The sequence below is a fragment of the Aquarana catesbeiana genome, linkage group LG05, assembly GCF_042186555.1.
Source record: "Aquarana catesbeiana isolate 2022-GZ linkage group LG05, ASM4218655v1, whole genome shotgun sequence".
NCBI lineage: Eukaryota > Metazoa > Chordata > Amphibia > Anura > Ranidae > Aquarana > Aquarana catesbeiana.
In genome coordinates this window covers 173,127,520-173,144,109 of record NC_133328.1, presented here as the reverse complement: position 1 = coordinate 173,144,109, position 16,590 = coordinate 173,127,520, and the positions used below count along the sequence as shown (strand labels likewise).

At 42.0% G+C, this 16,590-nt stretch overlaps 1 protein-coding gene across 1 annotated transcript in view; it reads right to left on the bottom strand.

Annotated features, from left to right (window-relative positions):
- DNAJC13 (DnaJ heat shock protein family (Hsp40) member C13) overlaps positions 1-16,590 on the bottom strand; it is a 288,371-nt gene that overhangs the window by 166,467 nt on the left and 105,314 nt on the right. Inside the window, exon 3 of the mRNA XM_073630350.1 lies at positions 5,248-5,323. Coding sequence (XP_073486451.1) covers positions 5,248-5,323 — 76 coding nt within the window. The remainder of the gene's footprint in view (positions 1-5,247; positions 5,324-16,590) is intronic.

Genomic DNA, 16,590 nt, shown 5'->3' with positions numbered 1-16,590 from the left:
AAAAGGGTCTTACACTCAATTGAGAAGAGGATATATGTTCCAATGGATCCAAGGATTTGCGCAAGGATGTTTTCCATGCGACATCATCTTTTAATCAGCACCAAAAGGGTGATTATTTGAAGGGAATATTCCTAATTGCACATTAATCTCAAAAAGACCAATCTGTTTTTCTCTTTGTGAACTTGGTCAACTGAAGCAAAAAACATCCTAAATGTGAACCAGAACCACCTTTTGATAAGACCTCTCCCTTTACCATACATTCACCAATGTCCCCAAAGCACATTGTCTCTATGTTGACGGGGACAAGGGCCTCTTGCCCACAACCCTGACAACCCAACCCCTATATTGACAGCTGCTGGCAGGGGTTCTCAAAATATAGTAGCCACAACAGGAAATTCATCTAGCCACAATGTTTAGCGTGCATAGAGGAATCTCTTCCTTCAGGCCGGATAAAAATAAATAAATCAGTGTATGGCCAGCCAAAGTTTGACAAGTACACAGGTCAGATTTTCTTATCCAGTCAGAATGCTAGCTTTTGAAATGGTCCAACATTACACAGGAGTAGGCTTAAATGGAGGGGAAGATTTGGATGCCGCACACCGGATGTAGTCAAAAAACTTCACTTTATTGAAAAAATGGGATCATCAAAATAACAAGACTGTCATGCAGAAAGTACAGATAAGCTGACGCGTTTCGCACTCAGGACTGAGTGCTTACTCATAGCTAACAAATATTAAAAAGACAAACTCTTATATAGCTCAATGGAGTATCACATGATTGCCCAATTAGATGGTCATTGAGTCTCAGCTGGAAGCCAACTCAATGAGGTCTCGGCATCTGCTGGATATTTGGTGTGTTAACTGGTTGAGAAATGTTTTCAAAACCGTGACATGTAAATAGATGACAGAGAATGTGAAAAAAGATGTGTATTTGTACATGTGTAGGCAAAAAAATATATATGTATATATATATATATATATATATATATATATAGTGAATCCTATCAATAAACGTGTATATATAATAATAAATGTACTTCTATAACGTGTATATATAAAAAGTGATAAATATCAAAAAGAAAGAAATTACTATTAGGTGAAAGGAAAAAATGTGTAAAAAATATTTCTCATTAAAAAAAAAGAGAGAAAATATATTGATAAAAATATTCAGACAACGTGCAAAGTAAGTGTGAAGAGTGAATGAAATGAAACTATATGTGAACAAAATATATAAATATGATGAAACTCTCTATAATATGCCGGTGAAGTGGATGAGGTTCTCTATAATAAGCCGGAATAATACAGGTGAAATATAGAGCAATGTGACCTGAAATAATGCGTGATATGCCCGCGGTTGATAACAAGGTACATATAGGGCCCTATAATAATAGAAATAAACTGTGGGATTCAAAAACAACAACACAGGAGTAGGTCGGCTAGGACCACAGCCATGGATATTGGTAGGGAGATCTCACCACCATTGTTAAAGTGGTTCTAAAGGCTTACGGTTTTTTTTTTTACTTTTATGCATTTTAACCTTCTGTGCCGCAAGATTCCCCCAGCCCCCCCCCCCCTTATTCTTACCTGAGCTCAATCTGATCCAGCGATGTGCACAAGAGCAACGGCTCCAGACGCTGCCTCCTTCCTTATTGGGCAGACTGATATGCTGTGATGAGGGAGCTGGGGGAGGGCAGGGCCAAGACGCCCGGTCTGACAGAAGTGGTGTTAAGTTAATGACACCCCAAAAATGGTTCGCAAAAGGCAGTGTGATTGGCTGAATCGGATTGCATGGGTGTGAACACCCATGTGATGCAATTCCAGTGCAGCAAAAAAAAGGTGCATGCACCTTTTTGTGCGGGTGTAGTTCAATTTGAGCCATACAAAATGAATGGGCTCAAATCGCACTGCAAGGAATCGCATGCAATTTGAACAGGAATACAGTGCCATTCCTGTCTGAATCACATGTAGTTCCCCACACCGTACAACCAAAAATGTAAATTTATTTTATTAGGATTTTATGCGATAGAACACCACAAAGTGGCATATAATTGTGAAGATGGAAATAAAATGATTTAGTTTAAAAAATCATGAAAACTATTTATATCTGAAAAGTGTGGTGTGCATGTGTATTCAGCCCCCCTAACTTTGATACCCCTAACTAAAATCTAGTTGTCTTTAGAAGTTACCTAATTAGTAAATAGAGTTCTTCTGTGTGTAATTTAGTCTCAGTATAAATACAGCTGTTCTGTGAAGCCTTCAAAGGTTTGTTAGAGAACCTTAGTGAACAAACAGCATCATGAAGGCCAAGAAACACACCAGACAGGTCAGGGATGTGGAGTTGTGGAGAAGTTTAAAGCAGGGTTAGTATATAAAAAAATATCCCAACCTGTGAACACGGCACTCACGGAGCACTGTTCAATCCATCATCCGAAAATGGAAACAGTATGGCACAACTGCAAATCTTCCAAGACATGGCCGTCCACCTAAACTGACAGGTTGGGCAAGGAGAGCATTAATCAGAGAAGCAACCAAGAGGCCCATGGTAACTCTGGAGGAGCTGCAGAGATCCACATCTCAGGTGGGAGAATCTGTCCACAGGACAACTATTAGTTCTGCACTCCAAAAATCTGGCTTTTATGGAAGAGTGGCAAGAAGAAAGCCATTGTTGAAAAAAAGTCATAAGTTCCATCTGCAGTTTGCGAGAAGCCATGTGCGGGACACAGCAAACACGTGGAAGAAGGTGCTCTGGTCAGATAACTGAACTTTTGGCCTAAAAGCAAAACGCTATGTGTGGCAGAAAACTAAAATTGCACATCACCCTGAATACACCATCCACACTGTGAAACATGGTGGTGGCAGCATCATGTTGTGGGGATGCTTTACTTCAGCGGGGACAGGAAAGTAGGTCAGAGCTGATGGGAAGATGGGTGGAGCCAAATACAGGGCAATCTTAGAAGAAAACATGTTTTAATTTGCAAGAGACTTGAGACTAGGGCAGAGGTTCACTTTCCAGCAGGACAACGAGCCTAAACATACAGCCAGACCTACAATGGAATGGTTTAGATCAAAGCATATTCATGTGTTAGAATGGCTCAGTCAAAGTTCAGACCTAAATCCAATTGAGAATTTGTGGCAAGACAAAATTGCTGGTCACAGATGCTCTCCATCCAATCTGACAGAGCTTGAGCTATTTTCAAAGAAGAATGGGCAAAAATTTCACTCTAGATGTGCAAAGCTGGTAGAGACATCCCCAAAAAGACTTGTAGCTATAATTGCAGCGAAAGGTGGTTCCAAAGTATTGACTCAGGGGGGGCTGAATACAAATGCACACCACATTTTTTTACATATTTGTAAAGAATTTTGAAAACCATTTATCATTTTCCTTCCACTTCACAATTATGTGCCACTTTGTCTATCACATAAAATCCCAATAAAATATGTTGTTGGTTGTAACATGACAAAATGTGGAACATTTTAAGGGGTATGAATACTTTAAGGCACCGTAGATGACCAACAGGCTCAATGCACAAATATACAGAACCCAAGTAGACTAGTGTGACTTTTTTTTAAATACTATTCACTGTATTCCATTTTAAATAATGTGTCTTCCAAGTGATACAGCAGCAGATGTAAAGGCTTCTTGGAAAATTATGGACCAAGGTCTTTGCCCCTGCAACCTTCTCGTTTGCGGCCTACAGCACTTTACTGACTTCCAGTATATAACACATACAAATATGGTGGAAACTTCTATCATGGCAAAACTGCACATGAATGATGGAAAGCACAGTGATGCTTCCATATGAGTTCCCAAGCCATGGTCGTGATATCTGCGATATCCCATTACTAAGTGCAGTGGGGGCACAGTGATGCTTCCCTAAAACTGCCTATACATCAGTCAGATTTTTCGTTCAGCCAGTGGGTTGAACGAAAAAACAATGACCCGATTCCAACATCTACACATTCGAGGTGAATGAAGGAATCCTCCCAGCTACGTCTTTGTTTTCTGACAGCAGAGAGACTTCCCTGTTATCAGAATACACTGATCAATGCTGTAGGTCGAGCAGCCAAAAAAAAAATCCAACAGGGTGGTTGAACAGAAGTCAATCTGTAGATCAACTTCTATTCAAACACAGTGGCCATACATGGATCGAAATTGGTGTGGTCCCTGCTAAACTGGGCAAATTTTGATCCATGTATGGCCAGCTTTAGTGTCTCTTTATGTATTAAGCGCAGGGGAGCACAGTGATGCTTTACTCTATGTGTGCCCTATGCATGGTCATGTCAGCTATAATATCACATGGCCAATTGCAAGGAATAAGGCACTACCAGTTGTGTCTCCCAGAAGCTTCTCTGTAGAGGATCCTACAACAGCCCTTTTCTAGAACAGAATGAAAATATCTAAGTGCATTTATAAGGCTAGGTTCACACTAGTGTGGCTGCAATCTGATCCAATTTTTAGTGTGCTTATATAGTGCAACTTGGCTGCGTTTTTTATACTACTGCTGACAGCACAATGTAAAACAAGAGAGCTTGTAAGTAAAAAAAAAAAAAAAAAAAAATTGCCATGGATGTTCCCCCACAATCCATACCATGTCCTTCAAAAAACGTGTTGTGTTCCTATTTACATTTGGTGAGTCGGGAGTACTATATACACCATATTCATTCACATGGGGGGGATCTGGGGGCCCCATTGGTAATTCCGATAAGTCACCCCCTGCACTCCCACAACCACTGTACCAGAGTTGTAAGAAAAAGGCCCTGGCTAAGTACCCCCCATGTTTAAGGCATGTGGCCCAGTATGGTTCATGAAGGGGGGACCCACACACTCCCTACTCCGCCCCCCCCTTTTCAAGCCTGCCGAGCTGCATGCTTGGATAAGGGTGGCATGGATTTTGAGGGAGACCCATAACATTTTTTTTTATTTTTGCCATGGGGTCCTCCTTAAAATATATACCAATCAAAAGGCCTGGTATGGCTTGTGGGGGGACCTCCACGCCATTTTTTTTGTACATGCATTTTTCCTGCTTCTCCATTGAAGTCTATTAGGGCACAAAACCGTGCTGCATGGAACGAAGGTAGCACAGGTACATTCCCCAAAGCCACACTGCAGTTACGTTGCACTGATGTGAACGGGCACCACTGAAATCAACGTGATTTCCATTGTCATACGTCTGCTAAATTGACTTGCATCTGAAAATCGCACTAATGTGTACCAGGCCTAAATTAATCAAATTATGAAAATACATACCTGATTTGTAACTTCAAGGGTGGTTGGGTTGTACGTGGTAATGGCATGTGTTCCCACAGAAAATACTCTCTTATATCTGTGCAAAAAAACAAAAACAAAAAAAAAAAACACAAGGACAAATATTAATCGAAAACAAATTGACATCTTATTCAATTCACTAGTGAAATCTGACATTTATTTTCTGTATTGTTAAAAGAACAAAACTTTGGTAAATAAGGATTCAACTTAAATTTGGAATAAAAAAAATAAATAAAAACTCTTGTTTGAAAAGTCTTACAAGCCAGTAATAATTGCTTATTGAGTCATAACGGACTTTGCATTGCATACTCTCTAGATGCAAAACATTCTTGAAAAAATCCACTAGGTAATAAACAAATCATCCCAAACAGACCAGCTATGCAGCACAAAATGGCATACGTACATTTAAAGTTTATAGGCAAACATTTTTTTTGTTTTGGATAGTGTGGAGAGGGATAAGAGCCCCGGTCCGGTTTTTATTGTCGTACTGTTTACGGTTATCACCAAGATATAAAGTGAAAGAAAATTCCCAATTTAGGGTTGTCATCTGAACAGAAATAGAGGGGAAATCATCCAATAGAAACACAAGTTCTGGTGACAACCAGGGGTTCTCTCATTTATGAGGGATTTCCTCGCATGTCCTGCTTTGGCTATGGGGACAAGAAGTAAAGGAAATCATCCCAGTGGCTCACAGATGGGTAAATAATCTGACAGGGGTTACAACCCTCCCTTAGGCCGGCCATACACCATTTGAATCTCAGCCAGTTCAGCAGGAACCAGATTCAAACTGTTAATGGGCAGACTGAATGTATCAAGTTGATCAACTTGGTTACAACCAGCCTGCCCGATTCTATTGCGATCACGGTCTTCTCCCGGCAGGGGCGGCTTCCCCCACCCGCCCCCACCAGGAGGGATTTTCTTGTCAGCACTGCCTGTGTTAAAGGGGGAATCGTGCAAAAAAATTTGCACCATGTATGGCCTGGTGCAAACGTTTTTTGCCTTTATTTCTACTTTAAGGAAGAGTACAACACCACAAACAGGATTCCTAAAAACTGAAGCTGAATTTACCTTTCATAGCTCATTCAACAACAATGTCAATTGTGGGACTAGCTCCCACTACAGCGGAAGGTACAAGTTGTGAATATAGAACACAAACTACTCCAAAAATAGTAATTATCTACTAGGAGCCAGTTTTTTTTTTTTTTTAACCACTTAAGGACCGGAAGGATTTGCCCCCTTAATGACCAGGCGATTTTTTGCGATACGGCACTGCGTCACTTTAACTCACAATTGCATGGTCATGCGATGCTGTACCCAAAAAATATGCTGTTATTTTTGGCGCTATACACAAAGAGCGACAATTTTGAAAGAAAACTTTTTTTTTTTTTTTTTTTGCTATAATACATATTTAAAAAAAAAAAAAAAAAAAAAAAAAAATCGCAATAGGCGTAAATTGATTGGTTTGCGCAAAAGTTATCGCGTCCACAAACTATGGGATAGATTTAGGGACTTATTTTTTTATTGTTTTTACTAGTAATGGCGGCGATCTGCGATTTTTAGTGGGACTCCGACATTGCGGCGGACAAATCTGACCCCAAATTACACTTTTTCGGGACCAGTGACATTATTACATAGGTCTGTGCTATAAAAATGCACTGATCAATGTAAAAATGACACTGGCAGGGAAGGAGTTAACACTAGGGGCGATCAAGGGGTGAACTGTGTTCCCTAGGTGTGTTTAAACTGTAGGGGGATGGGCTGGCAGGGACATGACAGACAATGACTGGGGACAGTAGATCTCTGTCATGTCCCGTTAGAATGGGGATCTGCTTGTTTACAAAGACAGATGCACGTTCTGCCTCTGTACTAGGTGATTGCGGGTCGCCGGCAGACATCGAGTTCACCAGACCGCGGGCATGTTCCCGCAGCGTGTGTGCGCGCCCGCGACTATGCCTGCACGAGCTGCCATGCAGCTACAGCGATTCGCACAGGAGAGTCAACCTCCCGCCGTACAGCTCAAGCGATTCACGCAGGAGAGTCAACCTTCCGCCGTACAGCTGAAGCGATTCACGCAGGAGAGTCAACCTTCCGCCGTACAGCTCAAGCAATTCACGCAGGAGAGTCAACCTGCTGCCGTATAACGACGGCGGCTGGTCGGCAAGTAGTTAACCACTTCACTATCGGGCACTTTCATCCCCTTCCTGCCCAGGCCAATTTTCAGCTTTCAGCTCTGTCACACTTTGAATAAAAATTCTTTCCTTTGGTGGTATTTTTTGCTAAATAACCGAAAAAACACCGAACATTTTGGAAAAAATTTCTTAGTTTGTTATAAAATTGTTATAAAATTTTGCAAATAAATAATCTGTCTTCATAAATTTAGGTAAAAATGTATACTGCTACATTTCCTTGGTGAAAATAGCTAAAAACAGTGTTTATTATTTAGTATGTAGGAAAGTAATAGCTTCCATAAACTATGGTATAGATCTGAAAATTTGTCACCACACTGTCACCAGTGTGATGACACTGTCACCAGTGCAGTACAGCCTTATCATACTGTCACCATATCACCATATATCAACTGGTGTGGCGGGTGATCACTGACTGGTATGTAAAAAAAAAAAAAAAAATTATTTTCTTTTTTAACACATATTTTACACATTATGATTGCTTATACCTGTGAATATCATTGGTATAGGCGTATACTGACTGAAACCGATTCTTTTGTTGTGATTAGCTGTGATTGGCAAAAAAGATGTTATAAAAGCAAGGGTGCCCAATCAGTGGCCTAGGAGCCACATGTGGCCTGCGACCACCTGCTCTGGGATGGCGGGTCAGCAAGCCCAGAACATGAGTTCCTGAGCCGCCATTCCAGAGCATCAGTGTTGTGAATTAAGCCGGTGGTAGAGGAAGCAAGCGGCTGCGGAGCAAAGCCCCAAGAGCCGATGTTTCCTGTATAAAACTGGCTCCTGTCACAAGCGGAGTGATACCAAATGCACTCTGCCTGGGACAGCAACAGCCGGCAACACCTGACTAGAAGACTGTTATTAACTGGTTGCCGACCAGCCGCCACAGTTTTACTGCGGCAGGATGGCACGGCTGGGCAAAACGATTACCTTACGTCACTTTGCCTTCTGGCCAATAGGGGCGCACGCCCGCAGCATGCACCCGCGATCGCTCGTGACAGAGCGAGAACCGGGATCTGTGTATAAAATGTCTCCAGGTAGCCATATTGCATTGCATTTTACAGAAAATTACAGAGTTGCAGATTGAAAAGGAAAAGGTAATTCTTAATAAAATTCAATCACAATATGACTTGAGTCGCAATTGTATACGCTATATAGATTTTTTATTTGCTTTTTATCCCCATGAAATTGAAGTCACCCTTTAAGCCTCATTCACATCAGTGCGTTGCGCTACTGAGTTTTTTTCACACCAAGAAGCTACTGCACCTTTTCGGACAGTGAGCCATGCGCATTAACATCTAATGGCACCACAACTGCAATGCAGATCTTTTACTCGTTCCTGGAATGCATGGTTGTGAAATTACCAATCTTCCCATATCATGGAATACCAAGATTTCAATGATTCCACTTATCTCCATAAGTATCTGTCATGGCATTAAATGTCTTTTATTATTTTAATTATTTGTCCTAATTTTCATGGCTCTTTTTGGGTCTAATCACAGTAACAAATGTACACATGCATATTGATTGTTATCTTTGCTCTCTGTGTGACAATGGATCATGACTTATTGTGTAATGTATGTGTATTTTATGTATAATCAATCAATGGTTTATTATATAGAGGCTTGATGCCCACAGCATTTTAGAGGTTGGATGCCCAAAATGTTTTTTTACATACCATGGATTATACCAAATAAATGAATTTTGGTCACTTGACCTGCGTTTGTGCTGCTGTGTGCTTCATTTAAAATCCCACTTCTCTTTTTCTTTTTTTTTTTAACCAATGACCGGGATGGAGGCGAGCATTCCTTTGGTGCTAGCCTCATTTAAAGTCCCAATCTTTCCTTTTTTGAAACGGGGCCTCTAAGCATAATGCTGTTTTTTCACATACTATATATTCTGTACATGTGAAAACAAAAGCAGCAAAATAAACTTAGATCTGTAGTTTTCATTATGTTACTATGGAGCAGTTCCCTAACCATCAATATATATGGTAGGGCTACTCTGATAGCTTCAGAAGGTGCAACAAATTTGGTTTTATGTACAACTAGGCATGCTTATTTGGCGTCTCTGCACCGAGGGCTCTGTACTGGGGAGGGAGGCCTGCACCGAGGGCTCTGTACTGGGGAGGGAGGCCTGCACCGAGGGCTCTGTACTGGGGAGGGAGGCCTGCACCGAGGGCTCTGTACTGGGGAGGGAGGCCTGCACCGAGGGCTCTGTACTGGGGAGGGAGGCCTGCACCGAGGGCTCTGTACTGGGGAGGGAGGCCTGCACAGAGGGCTCTGTACTGGGGAGGGAGGCCTGCACCGAGGGCTCTGTACTGCGGAGGGAGGCCTGCACCGAGGGCTCTGTACTGGGGAGGGAGGCCTGCACCGAGGGCTCTGTACTGGGGAGGGAGGCCTGCACCGAGGGCTCTGTACTGGGGAGGGAGGCCTGCACCGAGGGCTCTGTACTGGGGAGGGAGGCCTGCACCGAGGGCTCTGTACTGGGGAGGGAGGCCTGCACCGAGGGCTCTGTACTGGGGAGGGAGGCCTGCATCGAGGGCTCTGTACTGGGGAGGGAGGCCTGCACCGGGGGCTCAGTACTGGGGAGGGAGGCCTGCACCGAGGGCTCAGTACTGGGGAGGGAGTCCTGCACCGAGGGCTCTGTACGGCGAGGGAGGCCTGCACCGAGGGCTCTGTACTGATGTGCTGTGTGGGGGAGGGTCAGTCGATACTGAGGGGTTTGTACTGGGGAGGGAGGCCTGCACTGAGGTGTCTGTATAGGCTGGGGCAAGCAATTTATGGACATTATGGAATATCTGTACTGTGGGGAATATGGGCGTGGGGAAGGGGGGCTCAGGCCCAAAAGGCCTGTGGCATGTGTGTGCTGTGTAAAGGGGGAGTAGGCTCAAGTTTTAACTGTCCTTTTAAGCCCCTTCTGCTGCCGCTTTTTTGCTCCCGAAGATTTTGGTGCAGGTGGGGTGTTAAAATAAATAATCAACCAGTCCAGCTGTCCTAGGCATGCTGCTATCCCTGAGTTAAAGTTTGTGAATTGAGCCTTAGGTCTAGAAACAGTCCATAGTCAACTCCACGGTAAAATTCATATTATGAAATATCTATTAGGTTTGCAATGGAGCCTAATAGATATTTTAGGTCACTGCACAGTCAACAGAGTATACATAACAACAACCTGTCCTGAATCACAATCTCAAAATCGCTAAAACAATACACTTAAAAGGAATTTATAAAGGATTTTCTTTCTTCCGATAGCAACAGGTGTCATTGTGACTTTACTTTTGAAAACATTCCCTAAAAATGCTTCAGGAAAACAGAAACGCTGACAGTGCACACTGCTGAGCACACATTTTAGACAACAGGAAAGAATAGGTGGTTTTGTTAGAGACTTATCTTCTGCAGTGAAGCAAAGCGGATGAAGAATTTGACCAAATGGCACAATACAAATACAAAAATACAAGTAGAAGTTCGCTGGAACATTCAAGAATGAAGATAAAAAAGCACATGATATAGGATATGTGTATTAAAAAAAAATAAAAATGCAGAAAGCCTATTCCTGCAAAGTTTTTGCGGTCACATGAAAAGTACTTCAGTTGCAGAGAAAAATTTGGGGCCGAAACAAAATCTTTATGGCAAAAACTTTATTTATTGCTCTTTAAACCCCCTTTTTTTTGTCTTTAACCACTTCCCATCCAGGCCAATTCTGACATTTCTCTCCTACATGTAAAATTCATCTTTTTTTTTGCTAGAAAATTACATAGAACCCCCAAACATTATATTTTTTTTAGCAAAGACCCTAGAGAATACAATGGCGGTTGTTGCAACTTTTTATCTTGCATGGTATTTGCGCAGCAATTTTTCAAACACTTTTTTTTGGAAAAAAAAAAAAAAAAAACAGTTTCATGCTTTAAAAAAAAAAAGGAAAAAAACATTAGTTAGCCAAATTTTTTTGCATAATGTGAAAGATGAAGTTACGCAGAGCAAATAGATACCTAACATGTCACGCTTCAAAATTGCACACGCTCGTGAAATGGCGCCAAACGTCGGTACTTAAAAATCCCCATAGGCGACATTTTAAAATTTTTTACTGGTTACATGTTTTGAGTTACAGAGGAGGTCTAGGGCTAGAATTATTTCTCCCGCTCCAACGTTTGCGGCGATACCTCACATGTGTGATTTGAACACCGTTTTCATATGTGGGCGGGGCTTACGTATGCGCTCGCTTCTGCGTGCGAGCACACGGGGACAGGGGCGCTTTATTTTTTATTTTTTTTTATTGTTAATTTTACTTTTCTTTTGTTACTTGTTGTTCTTTTGACACTTAAAAAAAAAAATAAATAATAATGATTTTGGTCACTTTTATTCCTTTTACAAGGAATGTAAACATCTTTTGTAATGGCACGATCGGTCCTCTTTACAGTGAGATATATGATATACGACCCCACATCTCACCTCTAGGCTGGGAAGACTGAAATAAAAAAAATAAAACGATCTCGGCTTCTCAGCCAAGGCGGCGCCAATCATTTGAATGCAGAGACTGGGCATGGCGTCAGAACCTTGCGCCCGGCCTCCGAACGATCATAGAGACTCCGGCAACCATCTGGTCTGCCGGAAATCTCTATGATCACCATCCGGAGCCGGCGGATCCTGTCTCCAACTCACCGATGGAAGCGGTGAGTTGGTAGAAGCACCGGAGGGCGGCGGGAGGGGGGGGGGTGGGTTGGCGTAGTTTTACTTACCTGAGCCCTGGAACTTGACCGGCGGGGACGCGCTGTCTCTCTGCCCGGGGTTCTTGGCTCTTGATTGGATAGATTGATAGCGGCGCAGCCATTGGCTCCCGCTGCTGTCAATCAAATCCAATGATGCGGGCGCCAGGGCCGAGTCATACCGAGTCGGTGGCTATGAAAGCCGAATGCTGGACTAGGGAGCGCACGCACAAGGTAACCCCCTCGGGAGAGTGTTTCTCCTAGGGGGTTATCCGATATGGGGAGGAGCCGCGAGAGCCGCCTGGGGACCCCAGAAGAGCAGGTTCAGGGCCACTCTGTGCAAAACGAACTGCACAGTGGAGGCAAGTATGCTATGCTTGTTTAAAAGAAAAAAAAAAAAAAGAAACACGAACCCTTACAATCACTTTAAAGTGGAGTTCCACCCACTTTTACAACTCTTCAGCATCCCTCTCTAAACTGTGCACTGTAAACATATTGGATATTTTTAAATTTTTTTTCTCAGCATCTACTGTATATCTGCTGTATTCATTTTTCACTTCCTCCTCCCTGGCCGCGGCCCATCGCATCATTTCCTGTTTGCAATGCCTTCTGGGAAGGGGCGGCAACTTCCTCTGAAACTGCCGTTGCTATGGAAACCTGACCTGAAACCTATTACACTGCTTGTGCTGCAGTGAGCATGTGCGAGATCTGCAAGGATGAGATCCAGGAAGAAATACAGTCTGGCTTCAGATGCCCACACTTAAGATGGCCACAGCCTGCTGTAAGTTTATAAAATAATAAACTACTGCTATAAACTAACAAAACAGACCTTAGTTTACAGACTAACTTTACTAGAATACATTAAGCTTGTGTATTATAGGGGTATTTTTATTTAAAAAGTATAATTTCAGCCGGAACACCACTTTAAGTTTAGTATTCTTGGGGGATACAGCATGAAACACATTAGTTCTATTTAATGGTGTGCATCTCATTATCACATGCTGCTGTTAAACCTCCATCCTTCAAGCAATAGACCACTCCTTATAAATTCACTATTATCATGACATATTCCCTCCTAGATTCCTCCTGTATTGAATTTCATTGTAACTGTACTGTCTGCCCTCATTTTGTAAAGCATTGCACAAAATGTTGGCGCTATACAAATCCTATATAATAATAATAATATGCAAAAAAAAAAAAAAAAAGGAGCAAGTACATCCCCCATTATTTCAAACAAACATTTGTATTTCACATACACCGATCAGCCATAACTTTATGACCACCCACCTAATATTGACAAGGTTCCCCTATTTGCTGCCAAGACACCCCTGACCCGTTGAACCATTTTGCAGTGGGACAGGAGGCATTATCCTGCCTATGAATACTGTTTTCATGAAGGGGTTTACTTAGTCAGCAACAAGGTTTACATAGCTTGTACCTGTCAAAGTAACAACCACTTAAATATCAGGACCCAAGGTATCCCAGCAGAACATGTTCAAAGCATCACACTGCCTCTGACAGCTTATCTTCTTCCCATACTGCATCCCAGTGTCATATCTTCCCCAGGTAAGCGATGCACATGCACTCAGTCATTTACATGATATAAAAGAAAACACAATTGATCAGACCAGGTCACCTTCCTCCATTCTGATGCGCACGTGACCATTGCATGCGCTTTAGGATGTGAACAGGGGTCAGTATGTGCATGCTAACCAGTCTACAGCTACGCAGTCCCATACATAAAGAGTGGTGCAGGAAATCCTCTACGTGTAGTGTGAAACGCGCTTCTTCAGGAGGATATGAAAAAAAAGTTTGTATAGGAAAATTTCCCGCCCTCCATGCCTGCCAGATACTGCTATTTTGGTACTTTATAGGTTAACAGTGCACACTGCTAGTGTGAACAACTGCGCTGCTCGCCCATTACCTTCTGCCCCCTTTGACAGACACTTAGTATTACTACTATTCTCCCACAATCAGGGCCGGACTTACCACTGGGCTTGACTGGGCTCAAGCCCATGGGCCCTGGCCAATAGGGGGCCCCCGAGAGCCCCGCCCATTTTGAAAGCCGCCGAGAGCGGCCAAAAACCACCAAGTGCGGCTGAAAACCGCCGAGATACACAGGACATCCGGCTCTGTATCTCAGTGGCGCCATTTTTAAACTGAAAGACTGCAATGACAAGGCAGCAATGACACTGGGGCAAGGCTACACTGACAAGTCTACAAATGACACTGGGGCAAGGCTACACTGACAAGGCTGCATTGATGGGCATTTAAAAAAAGTTTTTTTTCCTTAAAGTTCCCTCCTAAAAGTTTTTTTCCTTAAAATTCCCCCCTAAACTTGGGGTGCGTGTTATACACCGATAAATACAGTAATTATCATTTTATCCATTTTTATTGCTTTTATTAATCGTGGACCCAGGACGAATACCAGTACAGCAGTATCCCCCACTTATACGCTTATATATTATCTACTTTTGTGAGCAGCCATTTGGCTGTTTTGTCTTGTCCAATTAAACAGAAGTTCTTTAATACCGCACTGAGTCTGGCGCACCTTGTCCTTTTCTATTTTTGTTTTATAGAGCTGTGCATATGTATAGAAGGTAGGGCCCGAAAGTAACTCAAGCCCAGGGGCCCCCACCACCCTAAGTCCTGTCCTGCCCACAATGTATTGCATTCTATGAATGGGTGAGGATCCTGTCATTAATTCCATTCCTTCTCTATTCACAGATTGTGAACAACTACATTTCAGCCTTAAAGTGCAACTACCGCCAATGATTTCTTTTTAGTTTTGAATAGGGTGCAGAAAGATTTGATCACTTGTCAGATCCTTTGTTGTCGTCTGTGTTCCCGTTAGGAAAATTCACCTTGTGTCCCCTTGACCATTAGCACTGTGATTGAAAATGAAAAAATAAATAATTCCAAAATTTGAGTTTTCCCCAAAACAGGAAAAGAGGGGAAATGTGCAAAACCTGTGTGGACACATTAGTTCTGGACGAGACTTCTTGTGTCTATGGGAGGACAAGAAAAGATAGGGAAATCTCTAATGGATCAATAGGCAAAAAAAATAAAAAATTGACAGGAGTTAGAACCCTCCCCTACTCTATTTCAAAATGAAAAAAAAATAAATATTATATTTGGTTGTATTTTCTACTCTATGATCAAAAAATGATCACACCACTGGTTTTAAAGTCTAAATTTGCCTACAAAAAAATAAACAAATAAAATACCACGCAATACTATGCACAAGGGGCATTACTTACCTTCATGTTGATGATGTGTCTATTGTGCTTCTGTCCTCTAGATCAGTGGAAATCCTCCACCCTCCGATGCCTCCCTACACCCACTGCTATAAATTTTATGGTACGCGAGGTGTTATTATAACTGAGGGAGCGGGTACTGGCTCTCATCAAGAGTGTCTAACTCTGCCCAACCTTTCTGCCCAGCTCTTCCATTTGCTAGCTTCTATGAATGGACGATAGGCGAATGATTGAAAGGCCCCACCCCCTCCATTCATACTTCCTGGAAGCTGTACTGTAGTTTCCAGCAATGCAAAGCGTTGTATGAATGGAGGTCACAGACCTTTCATCTATCCACCCATCCCTCCATTCATCAATCAATTTTGAATAATGGAAGCTAGAGTACAACTTCTTTGAATAGAAGAGAGGGCCAGAAAGGGCAGACAACTTGAACAGTGCTGCTGACAGGTCCAATGCCCCCCCCCCCCAGCATGTGAAGATTATGGCTGCACAGGTATGAGGGGGTCAGAGGACAGAAGATTTCAAATGAGAGAGTGGCCACCAGCACAAGGGAGACTTCTCATTCAAAATAAGTACCATCCCTTGTGCTGATCATTTTCTTTTTTTTAAAGAAATTAAACTTACCGTTATATGTTCCCCAAGCTTTAATCAGTTGTGTATTACCAACACAACTTTGCAGTATCAGAATACAATGTTATCTCAGTGTAGCGCTGTCTTATTTTATGTAATTAAATGTGCGCAAAAATTAACATGTGTTGTAGAATCTCATATTAGCCAATGTATTTCATATTATTCATATTGATTTGCATGTATTTTATTGATTATTATTATTATTATTATTATTCATATTATTATATAGTAGTGGTTTTATCAATATTATTATTCAATAGGTAAAGCAACAATTATTAATCTTTAATAATGTATACTGCGTTTTCCAGATTTAGAAAGTCTTCATTTTTAAGTGTTGAACTTTAAATGACCTCTGCTTTATGACAAGTACTTGTACACAGGTGTTCTCGAAAATGTATTAAGATAGTCTACTTGGTGAAAGTTGATTAGGATAGATTCAAGTAATATAGAATTGTCTCAAGTCTGAAATGCATATAAATCAGACAGATAAAGATAAGAAAACAGGTGGTTTAGAAATAATTAAAGTTATGTACAGCACATTAAATTAAGTCTG